At 40.4% G+C, this 14,417-nt stretch overlaps 1 protein-coding gene across 2 annotated transcripts in view; it reads right to left on the bottom strand.

Moving 5' to 3' along the window:
• Nucleotides 1-14,417, bottom strand: part of HERC5 (HECT and RLD domain containing E3 ubiquitin protein ligase 5) — a 60,515-nt gene that overhangs the window by 8,463 nt on the left and 37,635 nt on the right. For both annotated transcript variants that reach the window (XR_004438040.1, XM_033214793.1), the window contains exons 17-20: nucleotides 11,162-11,305; nucleotides 9,680-9,846; nucleotides 4,054-4,120; nucleotides 3,099-3,169 (exon numbers count right to left, since the gene is read on the bottom strand). Coding sequence is in view for 1 of the 2 variants with exons in the window: in XM_033214793.1 (XP_033070684.1) it covers nucleotides 3,099-3,169; nucleotides 4,054-4,120; nucleotides 9,680-9,846; nucleotides 11,162-11,305 (449 nt within the window). In the remaining variant the exon portion in view is untranslated. The remainder of the gene's footprint in view (nucleotides 1-3,098; nucleotides 3,170-4,053; nucleotides 4,121-9,679; nucleotides 9,847-11,161; nucleotides 11,306-14,417) is intronic.

Genomic DNA, 14,417 nt, shown 5'->3' with positions numbered 1-14,417 from the left:
ACAATGGGATCTAATTAAACTAAAGAGCTTTTGCACAGCAAAGAAACTACCATCAGAGTGAACAGGCAACCTACAGAATGGGAAAAAATTTTTGCAACCTACTCATCTGACAAAGGGCTAATATCCAGAATCTACAAAGAACTCAAACAAATATACAAGAAAAACAAACAACCCCATCAAAAAGTGGGGAAGGATATGAACACACATTCTCAAAAGAAGACATCCATACAGCCAACAGACACATGAAAAAATGCTCATCATCACTGGCCATCAGAGAAATGCAAATCAAAACCACAATGAGATACCATCTCACACCAGTTAGAATGGCAATCATTAAGAAGTCAGGAAACAACAGGTGTTGGAGAGGATGTGGAGAAATAGGAACACTTTTACACTGTTGGTGGGATTGTAAACTAGTTCAACCATTATGGAAAACAGTATGGCGATTCCTCAAGGATCTAGAACTAGATGTACCATATGACCCAGCCATCCCACTACTGGGTATATACCCAAAGATTATAAATTACTACTACAAGACACATGCACACGTATGTTTATTGCGGCACTATTCACAATAGCAAAGACTTGGAATCAACCCAAATGTCCATCTGTGACAGACTGGATTAAGAAAATGTGGCACATATACACCATGGAATCTATGCAGCCATCAAAAAGGATGAGTTTGCGTCCTTTGTAGGGACATGGATGCAGCTGGAAACCATCATTCTTAGCAAACTATCACAAGAAGAGAAAACCAAACACCGCATGTTCTCACTCATAGGTGGGACTGAACAATGAGATCACTTGGACTCGGAAGGGGAACATCACACACTGGGGCCTATCATGGGGAGGGGGGAGGAGGGAGGGATTGCATTGGGGAGTTATACATGATATAAACGTCATGCACATGTACCCTAGAACTTAAAGTATAATAAAAAAAAAAAAAAAAAAAAAAAAAAAAAAAAAAAGAAGAAAATACAGGGGAATATTTCATAGCCCTAGGATAGGGAAGTAGTCATAAAATAGAAAACAGAAAAACACTAAGCATTAAGGAAAATATTGATAAAGTGGACTACATTACAATTACAAAGTTTGGCTAATCAAAAGACACATTTAAAAACTGAAAACAAAAGCCACAGTATATAAGAAGATATTTGCAGTACATATAACCAACAAAAGGCTTACATCTAGAACTCTCATAAACTGACAAGAAAAAAAAAAGCAACAGAAAAATAGACTAAAGATGAGGAATAATTATTTCTGAAAAGAGGATATCCAAATAGCCAATAGGCATATAAAGTGCTTACCATTAGTAATCAAAGAAATGCAAATTAAAACCACAATGAAATACTACTATGTACCCACCAGAATGGCTAATTTTAAAAAGACTAGCAATACTATTAGAGTGGACATAGAGCAATTAGAACTGTCGTATCCTACTGATGAAAGTCTGCCTCCATTTTTTTATGTTTGCTTACTAACAGCTTTCAAGTACCACTCCTCCTCCTTTTTCCCCTTTCGCCTCCAAATCTGCACAACACAGGCTCGCTCCCTGGGCACTCACTGACAGCTGTGTGGCTTAAATTTCCCCACGCATGCTCTGGGTTGCATGGGAACCCTAACCCTGGCCCCATGCCGGAACCACCATAAAAACTAAAGCCACCTGCCTCTCTCTTCACTTAAGCCAAAGAGATCAGCTTGGATGCCTGTCCAGCTCTCCCCAGAAAGCCCCATTATGTACAAAACATTTTCATACTCTCTGGCACACATATGGCATCATCCATATCAATATCCAAATGTTTCAGGAGGATTGATCCTGCTCTGCATGGAGCAAGGGGAAACCACAAGGCACCAAGCACTTCTCCCAGTTACATACTAACAAATGCCTGCACATAAACAAAACACATGTACAAGAATGTTCACAAGAGCATTATTCATAACAGTCCAAAACTTGAAATACACTATGTCGGTCAAAAATACTACAGATAGGCCGGGTGTGGTGGCTCACGCCTGTAATCCCAGCACTTTGGGAGGCCAAGGCAGGTGGATCACAAGGTCAGGAGATCGAGACCATCCTGGCTAACACGATGAAATCCCGTCTCTAATAAAATACAAAAAATTAGCTGGGCATGGTGGCGAGCGCTTGTAGTCCCAGCTACTTGGGAGGCAGGAGAATCGCTTGAACCCGGGAGACGGAGGTTGCAATGAGGCGAGATCATACCACTGCACTCCAGCCTGGGTGACAGAGCAAGGCTCCATCTCAAAAAAAAAAAACACACACAAAAAAAACTACAGATAAAACTGTGATGTATTCATACAATATACAACTATACAGCTGGAAATGTTATATTTCTTGATCTGGCAGTAATTACACAGGCATGTTTGCTTTGTAAAATTCACTAAACTGTACATTCATGACTTGTGCAATTTTCTGTTATATAGGTTATATTTCAATACAAAATTAAAAAAAAAAAAGATTTAAGAAATTGTGGAAAAAGATGTGATATAGGCCAGCATGCTTCCTAGAGATCTCTGACCAATTATCAAGGGAAGGTTCTATAATCCCAAACTCCATGGCTTTAAATGGCATTCCATAAGATGTTGGGAAGTCAAAATATCATAGTAACCTTTTCAACAAATATTTACGATGTGCCTGCAATGTACCAGGCACCACTGTAGACTACTCTAGGTACTGAATATACAGTGGTGAATAATACAGACCAAGTCCCTGCCGCATTCACTATCATGGGAAAAACAATGAGAAATAAATAAGCAAATAAACCCCAAAGGAAGGTGATGTGTAATACAAAAAGAAAAAGTAAAGCAGAGTGAGTGGATAAAGAGGGACAGATGTTGGTGCTGTAATTTTGGACAGGAAGATATAGAAAGGTCTCTCTGGGAAAGCCATTTCCATTTCTTACCACAATATAGACTCCATGATATATATGTCAAAACACATACAACACACACCAACTTCTCTGCCTTAGCAAAAAATGATTAATGATAATGAAAAATTAAAGAGCTAAAAGGAATTTTTAGAGCTCAGTGAAATAAAAATAGTAAATATACAAACCAACTATTTCATTTTTTGTACCTACTTGTTAGTCTGGTTGACAATTACGCTACTTCCATTAGGAATTAAGTTTGTGTCGTTTCTGTCCCAGTGTACCTGTAACCACAAATAAACTCATATAATAACCTATCATCAACAAAAACTCTTTGGAGCATACTTTTTAACAAGAATGTGTTAAAATGTATATTTTTATCATAAAGCTAGCAAGGAATATACAAACAAAAAATTACACCCTATCATACTGAATAAAAATAAATTTTTTCAAAGCTTGAATTACCTTATTTTAACTGATCAAATTAAACAAATTAATTGGAAAATTGCTACATCTCAGTATTCACTTCATACAGCATAGACCCAGTATGGTAGATTTATAAGAATGGCCACGAATTCTTCCCATCCTAGTTCTTTTGCCCCTTTGCCTAGTGACTTTGCAACACTTCCAATCAAGGGGGGAGGCTATCTCTTCAGTCACTGAATCTGGCCATGGCCATGTGAAGCACTTTAGCCAACAGGATCTGAAAGAAGCAGAAGCATGTGTGGTGGGGTTTGCTATCCTTTCCTCTCTGTAATCCTAAGGCCACCATGTGAAGAATAAAGACTGCAGTCTTGCTTCAAAAGCCACAGCTAGCCTATTGGAGAATGAGAGACCACAGGGAATGGAGACAAGCTGTTGCAGCTGATACCCTATAACCCAACCAGCCTGCCAATGACTGGGCATGTGAGTGACACCACTTTAGACCATCCAGCCCAGCCAAGTCGGCCCAGTTCAGAAACCCACAAAATTGTATATGTTCTTTTAGGGCACTTGGTTTTAAGGTTGGCTGTTACATAGTAAAATCTAACTGACGTACCTAGATCATGATGAAGAAAAATACCTTTTTCACTAATTTATTTCAGGTTTTTTTAAGTGAAAGTAGACATGTTTAGTTAAATACGTAAAATCAGTTAAAACTAATCTGTTATCTGCTTTTGTTACTCACATTAAAATGGATGTAAAATACTTCTTCAAAGTTATCACCTTCATCATCCAGAAGTGTTTGCAAATTCCTAAGGGGAAAAATAATCTTGCTTTTAAAAACGTAATAACCATGATCACTAGACACAGCATCTAAAATAAATGTCAAATGTATAGCTATTCTGAAGGTAGGAGGTCAGATATAGTTCACAGCACTTCTTTCTCCATGTACTGATAACCTAAACAGGGCCAGACGTCAACTAAACATGTCAAATTTAGGAAGCTTGTCTGCAATTCTGCAGGCTGCCTGCCTGCTTCACAGCTCTCTTCCCTTTACCCTAAATTCCCTACCTAATGATTGTAGGTTTCTATTTAGAAAAGGATTCTAACGTTCACTGACAGTGAAACTCATTCAAACTGGTGTAACCTTTATTGAAGCTTTTGAACTTTACTTACAGAATAGGTCTCATATTAAATTTCAGGTATCAGTAACTCTGAGGTGGGTCAAAGGACCTTCTCTGCACCTCTTGTCCCAATATCATCAAGCTTAAGAAACACCTGAAATTAGACTACCTTAATAGTTTCAGGGCATTTGTGAGAACAGAGGTCACATCAAAATGGACAGTAACCAATTTTTAAATATTTCCATCCTGTCATCCTATGATGCTTTATACATGCTTTTGAAATAACATGATGTCTCATTGTATTTGCTCATTCACTCAAATATTTATTCAATAAACATTTAAGTAACCCCTACCATAGCAGGCATAGGGGATGTAAAGTTGAGACTAAGATATTACTGCCAATAAACTCTGGGACTTGAAGGTGAAGTATGCTGATGGGAGTCTTACCTACAATACAGTGAGGTATGTGCAGCCAGAGAACTATGGAAATCACATAGGCTTAAAATAGCACAGTTACATTTTTCTGAAGGGATACATGCATGACATTGGGAAAGGCCTCTGGGATAAGGTAGAATCTGAACTGACTTTTTTTCCCCACTGGATTTTTAGATTACTGTATTGTGAAGTAACGGACCATGTTTTATTCATTGTGGGTTGTTTTTGTTTTTGTGGGGAAAGAGGTGAATTGTTCGCCAGCTGTGATCCTGTGAAATTGAACAAGTTACGTGCTTCTAAAATACAATGGTGGGCCAGGTGCAGTGGCTCACGCCTGTAATCCCAGCAATTTGGGAGGCCAAGGTGGGTGGATCACTTAAGGTCAAGAGTTTGAGACCAGCCTGGCCAACATGGTGAAACCTCATCTCTACTAAAAATACAAAAATTAGCCAGGCATGGTGCCATGTGCCTGTAATTCCAGTTACTCAGGAGACTGAGGGACAAGAATCGCTTGAACCTGGGAGGCGGAGGTTGCAGTGAGCCCAGATCCCACCACTGCACTCCAGCCTGGGCCACAGAGTGGGAGACTCTGTCTCAAAATAAATAAATAAAATAAAATTCAATGTAGAACAGGCATAGGATAGACATTCCCATTTCAAAAGGGAGTAATAGAAAGAAGAAAGGGGTAAGAGGTCCCAATTAAGTCCAAAACTCAAAACGGCATGCAACATTAAATCTTAAGGCTTGAGAATAATCTTTGACTCAATGTCCCACCTTCAGGACACACTGGGGTTGGGGTTGGGCTCCTAAGTTTCCAGGCAGCTCTACACCCATGGCTTTGCTGGGCACAGCCCACCTGGAGGCTCTCACACATTAGTATTGGGTGCTTGTGGTTCTCCCTCAGGCTCTTCTGGGGTCTCTAGAGCAGCCTCACTCCTATGACTCCACTAGGCACTGCCTTAGTGGGGGCTCTTGACAGTGGCCTCAACCCTGTGCCAGTTCTCTGCCTGCACCCCATGGCTCTGTGAAGTATCTTTTGATATCTAGGTAGGAGAAGCCAAGGCCCCACAGCTTGTACACTCTGTGTGTCAGTAGAGATGGCACAGCCTGCCCACCATCCAGGTTTACCACCCGTGCCCTCTGATGGGACAGCCACTGTGACCCACACCATACCTGGGGCCACTGGAGTCACACCTGGGTCAGCTGAGGAGCACTGTGCCAGAATGCAACGAGTAGGGACTTGTGGCAGCACTGGACATCAAATGTCCAGGTCCTGTGGCTACACAAAGCCACTCTTGACATAGTTCTGTCCTCCAGGCCTTGGTACTCAGGGCCTGTGATGGGATTGACAGCCCCCAGTGATCTCAGAAATGCCTTTGGGGTCATTCTTCCATTGTCTTGATGAACAGCACCAGGCTTCCATCCATCCACACTAATCTCTTTATTAAAGAGTCACCTGGCCACACCCCCTTGGTGCTCTCTTCAAAACACGTTTGCATTCTTTACAACATGGCCAGGCTGAGCATTTCCAAATCTTTAAGTTCAGCTTTTTTTCTAATGATAAATTCCACTGTAAATAATTCTCCCTGCTTCCATTTTGGTGTAAGCAGTCAAGAAAAGTCATATTGTTCCTTTACCACTTTGCTTAGAGATTGCTTCTGCCAAATATCCTATTTCATTGTCAAGAATCTTACTTTACACAAATACTAGGATACAACACAATTCAGCTACATTCTTCGCCACTTTATATAGTAACCAGGATCACCTCTCCTCCAATTTCCAGTGTGTTCCTCACTTCCATCTGGGATCTCATCAGAATTGCCTTTATTGTCTATGTTTATACTAACATTCTGATCACGACCACTTAGGTAATCTCTAAGAAGACCGAGGCTTTCTCTAGAGGTCTCCTCTTCTTCTGAACCCTTGCCAGAACTGCTCTATAGGGCAATATGCGATTTTTCTAGCATGCACCTCAAAACTCTTCCACTACTTATTACCCAGTTCCAAAGTTGCTTCCAATACCACACTTCTTGGTAGCAAGAAGTCCCTTAGTCCATTTAGGCTGCTATAACAAAATATCTTAGACTGGGTAATCTATAAACATAAATTTATTGCTCACGGTTCTGGAGGCTTGGAGTACAAGATCAAAGTGCCAGCAGATTCGGTGTCTGAATCTAAAGGGAATAGGTGACGACCCATTCCTTTTCAATGGTGCCCTCTCTATCCTCTCATGGTGGAAAGGGCGAATAGGCTCCCTTGGGCCTCTTTCATAGGGGAATGAATTCCACTCATGAGGGCTCCACACTGGGGATTTGGCTTTGATATATGAATTTTTGGGGAACACATTCAGATCCTGATAGCACCTTCCCTTCTGCATTTTTCTAACACCCTCCTGATGAACAGAGAAGTTCTTTAATCTTATTGCAGTTAAATGTATGAAATCTTCTCTTTAATGTTGGTACGTTACATGTCTTGTTTAAGAAATGTCAAAGGTGAGAAATACAATTTTCTTGTATTTTCATGATTTTTGCATTTAATATCTAAATCCTTCATCCTCATGGAGGTGATTATCATGTATGGTATAAGACAAGGATCTACTTTCATTTTTCTCCCCAGATACCATTTTTTTCCCCAGACAGATATCATTTTTTTTTCCAGTTCCATTTATTTAGTACTCCTATTCCCCTTGATCAAATATGTCACCTCTAATAAAGTTCCATATAGGCATGGGTCCATTTCTAATCTATCTTCTGTTCTATTGGAAAACCTATCATACTGTCCTAAATAATACAGCTTTCTAATAATTCCTTTTTTTTTGAGATAGAGTCTCGCTCTGTCGCCCAGACTGGAGTGCAGTGGCGCAATCTTGGCTCACTGCAACCTCCGCCTACTGGATTCACGTCAGTCTCCTGCCTCAACCTCCCGAGTAGCTGGGACTACGGGCGCCCGCCACCACGCCCAGCTAATTTTTTGTATTTTTAGTAGAGGTGGGGATTCACCATGTTAGCCAGGATGGTCTCGATCTCCTGACCTCGTGATCTGCCCGCCTCAGCCTCCCAAAGTGCTGGGATTACAGGCGTGAGCCACCACGCCCGGTCTCTAATAATTCTTGATATCTGACAGACCAAGTTCTCCAAATTCTTATTTGCCTTAAGAATTATTTCTGGTTATTCCCAACCCTTTGTTCATCCATATAAATTTTAGAACCAGGTTGTCAAGTTTAATAAAAAGCCTCCTGGGATTAAAATTGAGTTTTACTGAACACAGAGATCACTGGTTCTCAAAATGTGAGCCAGACCAGCAATTATTGGGAATCCTTGGGCCTTTACAGAGTTCATGAGATCAAAACCATTTTCATAACATTATTAAGATGTTATTTGCCTCTTTTCACATTCTGCTGTGAGTAAACAGAAGAGTTTTCAAGAAGCTATATGACACTGTGGAATGCGCTAATAGCTAACAGATATTGTGTATCCCTGTGTTTAAAATACTTAATTTCTACTCCTGTAAATACTGACAGATATAACCAACCTAAGTAAAAGCGCTTTGGAGTCTTATTCTTTTTTTTTAATTGAGACAGAGTCTTCTTCTGTCACCCAGGCTGGAGTGCAGTGGTATGATTATGGCTCACTGCAGCTTCGACCTCCTGGGCTCAATCTATCCACCCGCCTCAGCCTCCTGAGGTGTGCCTCCTAGCATGTGCCAGCATGCCCAGCTAATTTTTATTTTTTTTGTTTGTTTGTTTTTGTAGAGATGAGGTCTTGCCATGTTGGCCAGGCTGATCTCAAACTCCTGGGCTCCAGCAATCCACTTGCCTCAGCCTCCCTGCAGTGCTGGGGTTACAGGGATGAGCCATCATGCCTGGCCTGTTCTTACTCTTTAAAAAAATAACAATAAAAATCCCTGTAGTATTCCACTGCATAAATATACCAAAAATATATCATTCCCTTAGTGAAGGACATTTAGGGAGCCTTTATATTATGAACTATAAATATAATGCATATTACTGTACACTGATCCTTGCCTGGTTGTGTATTTCTGAAAGTTAAATGTCTAGAAGTAGAATTGTTGGGTTGAAAAGGCAAACATGTTTTGATTTTGCTAAGTCCTGCCACACTGTTCTCTGAAAAGGAGTACCAATCTGTATTTCCACTAATAACACCTGAAATTAAAATGAAAGTTTTCAAGCCCTTGCTAATACTATATAGCATCAACACTTCAAACCACCATCAACCTGAAGTATAAATTAGCCTCTTACTTTAATAGGCATTCTATGAGCACTGGTGAGATTGAAGACATTTTTATTGAGGAAGCATTTCTATTGCTTCTTTCCCAGGTTGCCTTCTTGGATACTTTGTGAATATTTCTTATGGATGTGTAGGAATGCTTTACACAGCAAGGATATTAAAACCCTTCTACTGTTGCCATTTTTTGGTGAGGTGGTGGCTTGTCTTTTAACTTAGAAATAAGTTTCCATTTTAAAGGTGATGACATGAAACAACATTTAACATAAACATCACTAGTAGATTTTGCACCAAGGTGTATGTAACCTGTGCTCTGTGCATGACTATTCCTACACAGAAAAAGTTGAAAGATTAATGCAAACATTGAAGACTAGTTAAGGGAATAATCAACACTTTCTAATTTTAGAAAATGAAATTATCATCCAACAATTCTTGTCAAAGTTAAAACTGGTCAGAAGTACCTAAAATGCTGCTGTTGAACATGAAAATATTATGAAGTGTGTGTACTTAAATATTTGCCTAAATATAAGTTTATTAGAGTCCTTCCTCAGGAACTATGTTTACTTACTTTCCCAAATCAGGACTGAGTTCTTTCAAGTCTTCCAATGATGGCATTTGGTCCAAAAGTTTCTTAAACAGTGCCAGTGGGAAAGGAAGGTTGGCAACATTGCAATTGAACAGGCAAAGTCCACATAGGAGCCCAAAGAAGAAATACCTTTTCTTCTCAAATTTAGGCTGAAAAGCGAAAAAAAAATCTTAAAGTATTATGAGTTTTTACCAGTACAATGAAATATTTATATTAAATAAACCTTTGTTCCTCTTTCATAAAATCAAATCTCGGCCGGGCGCGGTGGCTCAAGCCTGTAATCCCAGCACTTTGGGAGGCCGAGACGGGCGGATCACGAGGTCAGGAGATCGAGACCATCCTGGCTAACACGGTGAAACCCCGTCTCTACTAAAAAAATACAAAAAAAAAACTAGCCGGGCGAGGTGGCGGGCGCCTGTAGTCCCAGCTACTTGGAGGCTGAGGCAGGAGAATGGCCTAAACCCGGGAGGCGGAGCTTGCAGTGAGCTGAGATCCGGCCACTGCACTCCAGCCTGGGCGACAGAGCGAGACTCCGTCTCAAAAAAAAAAAAAAAAAATCAAATCTCAAATTGAAAAATTTAAAGCCTGAGATAAAAATGTTTAGGGTTTATATTAGGTTGGTGCAAAAGTAATTGCAGTTTTTGCCATTAAAAGTAAAGGCAAAACCTGCAATTACTTTTGTACCAACCTAACATTTGGTCATTAAGTCAATTTAAATCCCTGCCACTCTCATGTTTGTAATCCCAGCCCTTTGGGAGGTCAAGCTGGGCAGATAACCTGAGGTCAGGAGTTTGAGACCAGCCTGGCCAAACTGGTGAAACCCCATCTCTACTAAAAAACACAAAAACTACCCAGGTGTGGTGGCGGAAGCCTGTAATCCCAGTTACTGTAATCCCGCCAGGCTGAGGTGGGAATGGCTTGTGCCTGGGAGGCGGAGGTTGCAGTGAGCTAAGATCATGGCACTGCACTCTAGCCTGGGTGACAGAGTGAGATTCCGTCTCAAAAACAAAGCAAAACAAAAGAAACAAACAACCAAATAAATCTCTGCCACAGTTTTAGTTCCTAAAAGCATACCAGCAATAAAAATACATTAGGTTCAATAATCTTTATGAACTAGTTTTCACAATTTCTTTCCACAGCTTTTGTCTTCAAATTCATTGGGAAAACAGAACTGACACAAAGAATGACTACCTAAAAAAAAGAAGGTTCCTTTTTAACCCATGCATTATATAATTGATCAAAAAAACACATTGCTTGAGTTCTATGTGGACAGATATGGGAACCCAGGAAAAGGAAACTCCATTTTAAAGAAAATAATCACCTTATTAGAATTATAGATTATCTCCACAATTATATCCGTAACTCCTCACCTAACACGAAACAGTCTAGACAAACTAATTTTCTATGTTATAAGATGTACTTTTTCTGTCACAAAATACCTTAAGCGAAGAAAAGGGAACTTACCCTAACAGGAAACCACATGCAGGAAGCCCCTTCAGGATACATGAACATCCCATATTCTGGCTGGATCATCTCTTCAAACAGACAGTAGAAGAACTCTCTCTTGACTCCTACAAGGTCATACCCAATTTCTCCACTAAATGAAACCTGAGGAAACAGAGCAAATAATACATCACTTCCAGGGCTCCATATTGCTATACATGAAGTCTCATTTAATAACAGTAAATAGCTAACATTAATTGTGGACCCAAGTATTTGGTAGGCACTAAGTATCCTACTTATATATTGTCATATTTAAGCTCTACATTAATTCTATGAGATAATGCGGCCTTGAGAATTTAAATAACTTTTCTAAGTTTATACAACAGCTAGGTGGTGTAGCCTAGTTTTTTTTTTTTGAAATGGAGTCTCACTCTGTTATCTAGGCTGGTGTGTAATGGTCTGATCTCGGCTCACTGCAACCTCCGTCTCCCGGTTTTAAGCGATTCTCCTTCCTCAGCCCCCAGAGTAGCTGGGATTACAGATATGCACCACCACGCCTGGCTAATTTTTTTGTATTTTAAGTAGAGACAGGGTTTCACTGTGCTGGCCAGGCTGCTCTTGAACTCCTGACCTCAAGTGATCCACCCACCTCGGCCTCCCAAAGTGCTGAGATTACAACCATGAGCCGCCACACCTGGCCTACAGCCTAAATTTAATCCTATGTCGGTCAAACCCCAGAGCCTAAGGTTTTTACCACTAAACTGACCTCAACTGGCATCACTATTATAGTCATCAGATCCAAGTATATGTAATAAAAACAAACAGAAAGAAATCATAAAAATCCGCCGGGTGTGGTGGCTCACACCTGTAATCCCAGCACTTTGGGAGGCCAAGGTGGGCGAATCACGTGAGGTCAGGAGTTTGTGACCAGTCTGGCCAACATGGTGAAACCCTGTCTCTATTAAAAATATAAAAATTAGCTGGGTGTAGTGATGCATACCTGTAATCCCAGCTACTCAGAAGGCTGAAGCACGAGACTCACTTGAACCCAGGAGATGAAGGTTGCCATAAGCCGACGTCACACCACTGCCCTCAGCCTGGGCAACAGAGTGAGACTCTGTCTCATACATATATAAATAAATAAACAAATAAACAAAAAAAAAAAATTCAGGATGTTCAAAAAACCAGAGCACACATAAGGTGTTTGCTGAAGTGGCTATCTGCTCCCTGAGGCTGCACCCCCACTGCTGACACCAATCCCTCCCAAGAGGATGCTATCATAACCCATCTTTGCTCCTTCAGTTACCCCTCCATTCCTGCCTTTTCTTGGAATCTTTCACTTCCATTTACAAAAATGTTAAGTTCCCCCTTAACCTTAAAAGGAAAAAAAAAATCCCAACATATTGTCTCCAATACAGACAACATGGGCTCCTTCTACTCTTGCCAAACTTCAGAGAGATACGCCAACTTCCAAACCCACTTCTCCACTTAAATGGGTCTCTCCAAGAAGACCAAGAACTGTAAATCGCCAAACTTCAAGGACTTTTTCTCATATCTCATCTCTTTGATTTCGTTAACTCCTTTTCCACTTCTGATCATATCCTTTTTCTTGACACACTCTTCTCCCTTGCTTTTGCTTATGAAGCACCCTTCATGGTTTTATTTCTCTCTTCTTTTTCCTGCTAGTTTAACTTCTAGAACCAGAATTGCAAACAGTTCTATCCTAACACTTCTGTCCTTTCTCTCTGTTCTTTCTCTGGAGGTTCATTTTCTCCGTAAACTTTGTTTACCACTCGTAGATATTTCACCTTCAGATTCAGTGTATTTTCTCTCCTGATTGACAGTCACTTCCAAAGACCTGTTCGACATTTCTACCCAGATGTTCTACTAGCATCTCCAGAAAGCTACTCTTACCAGTTTCTTTATTTAGATGCATGCCTCTTCCATTCCTCTTGGTGAAATAGTGAAATATTAAAAATCTCTGTAGCAAGACCCGGTGTCAAACCCTTCCCCCCCTTCTTACTAAGGACAAGCTGCCTGATCTCATAAAGCCTGTTTTCCCACATGATTATCAGAAAGATTACAGGGATCATACATGTAAAATATCTCACACAGAGCCTGCAAATGGCAAATGCTGAGTGTTACCCGCATTTAAAAACTGGATGAACGATATATAAAAGTGGAACTCAAATAATCGAGTGGACTGACTGGCAAAGGATACAATCACATGAGTTCATTAGAGTTATACAATTATCTGTGTGCAAAAATACATGGAAATGCCAACTTTAACCTGCTATATATATATATTTTTTTCCTTGAGACAGAATCTTGCTCTGTTGCCCAGGCTGGAGTACAGTGATGCAATCTTGGCTCACTGCAACCTCCACCTTCCGGGTTCAAGTGATTCTCACGCCTCAGCCTCCCAAGCAGCTGGGATTACAGGCACCTGCCACCACACCCAACTAATTTTTTTTATTTTTAGTAGAGATGGGATTTCACCATGCTGATCAGGTTGGTTTCGAACTCCTGACCTCAGGTGATCTGCCCACCTTGGTCTCCTCAAGTGCTAGGATTACAGGCATGAGCCACTGTGTCCGGGTGCAATATGCTTTTACATCAGTATCTTGAGACTTAGTAAAGTCAATCTTTCTTTAATCTGAGTAGAAGTGATAAACTAGGGTCCCCAATCAAAAATACTCCATTTACTAATATTATCAGGTCAATCTTTATCTGTCTTGATTAAGCAGAAAGTCTAGTTCCTAATGGCTGGGCCCAAATCCTGGCTCTGATGCTTATCAGTTGGGTTACTCTTGGGTAAGTCACCTAATAGTTCTGTACCTCAGCTTCCCCATCTGTAAAATGAGGGGAAAACAGAATCTGCCACGTAGTGTTGTTGAAATGGTTAAAAAATTAGGTACAAAGCACAACAGTTCTTGCCACAAGGACAGCACTCAAAAGATCTACTGGTCATTATGATTCGGTATCAAATATTTACTAATAAGACAAATTATATGGTAACTAAAGAAAAAATCAGTTACAGATCTTCCGAACATGGTCAAATCTACAATTATACCCCAAAATAACTGTAGGATTTTAAGAGAAAGTTCTCTTTTCTACAAAGCAATTTAGGTTATTATTATTTTCGGGGTTTTTTTTTGAGACAGAGTCTCGCTCTGTCACCCAGGCCAGAGTGCAGTGGCATGATCTCGGCTCACTGCAACCTCTGCTTCCTGGGTTCAAGTGATTCTCATGTTTCAGCCTCCCGAGTAGCTGGGAT

The sequence above is a fragment of the Trachypithecus francoisi genome, unplaced genomic scaffold (assembly GCF_009764315.1).
Source record: "Trachypithecus francoisi isolate TF-2019V2 unplaced genomic scaffold, Tfra_2.0 Lachesis_group1, whole genome shotgun sequence".
NCBI lineage: Eukaryota > Metazoa > Chordata > Mammalia > Primates > Cercopithecidae > Trachypithecus > Trachypithecus francoisi.
The sequence above is the reverse complement of the archived record's forward strand: the minus strand, read 5'-3'. Positions and strand labels throughout refer to the sequence as shown.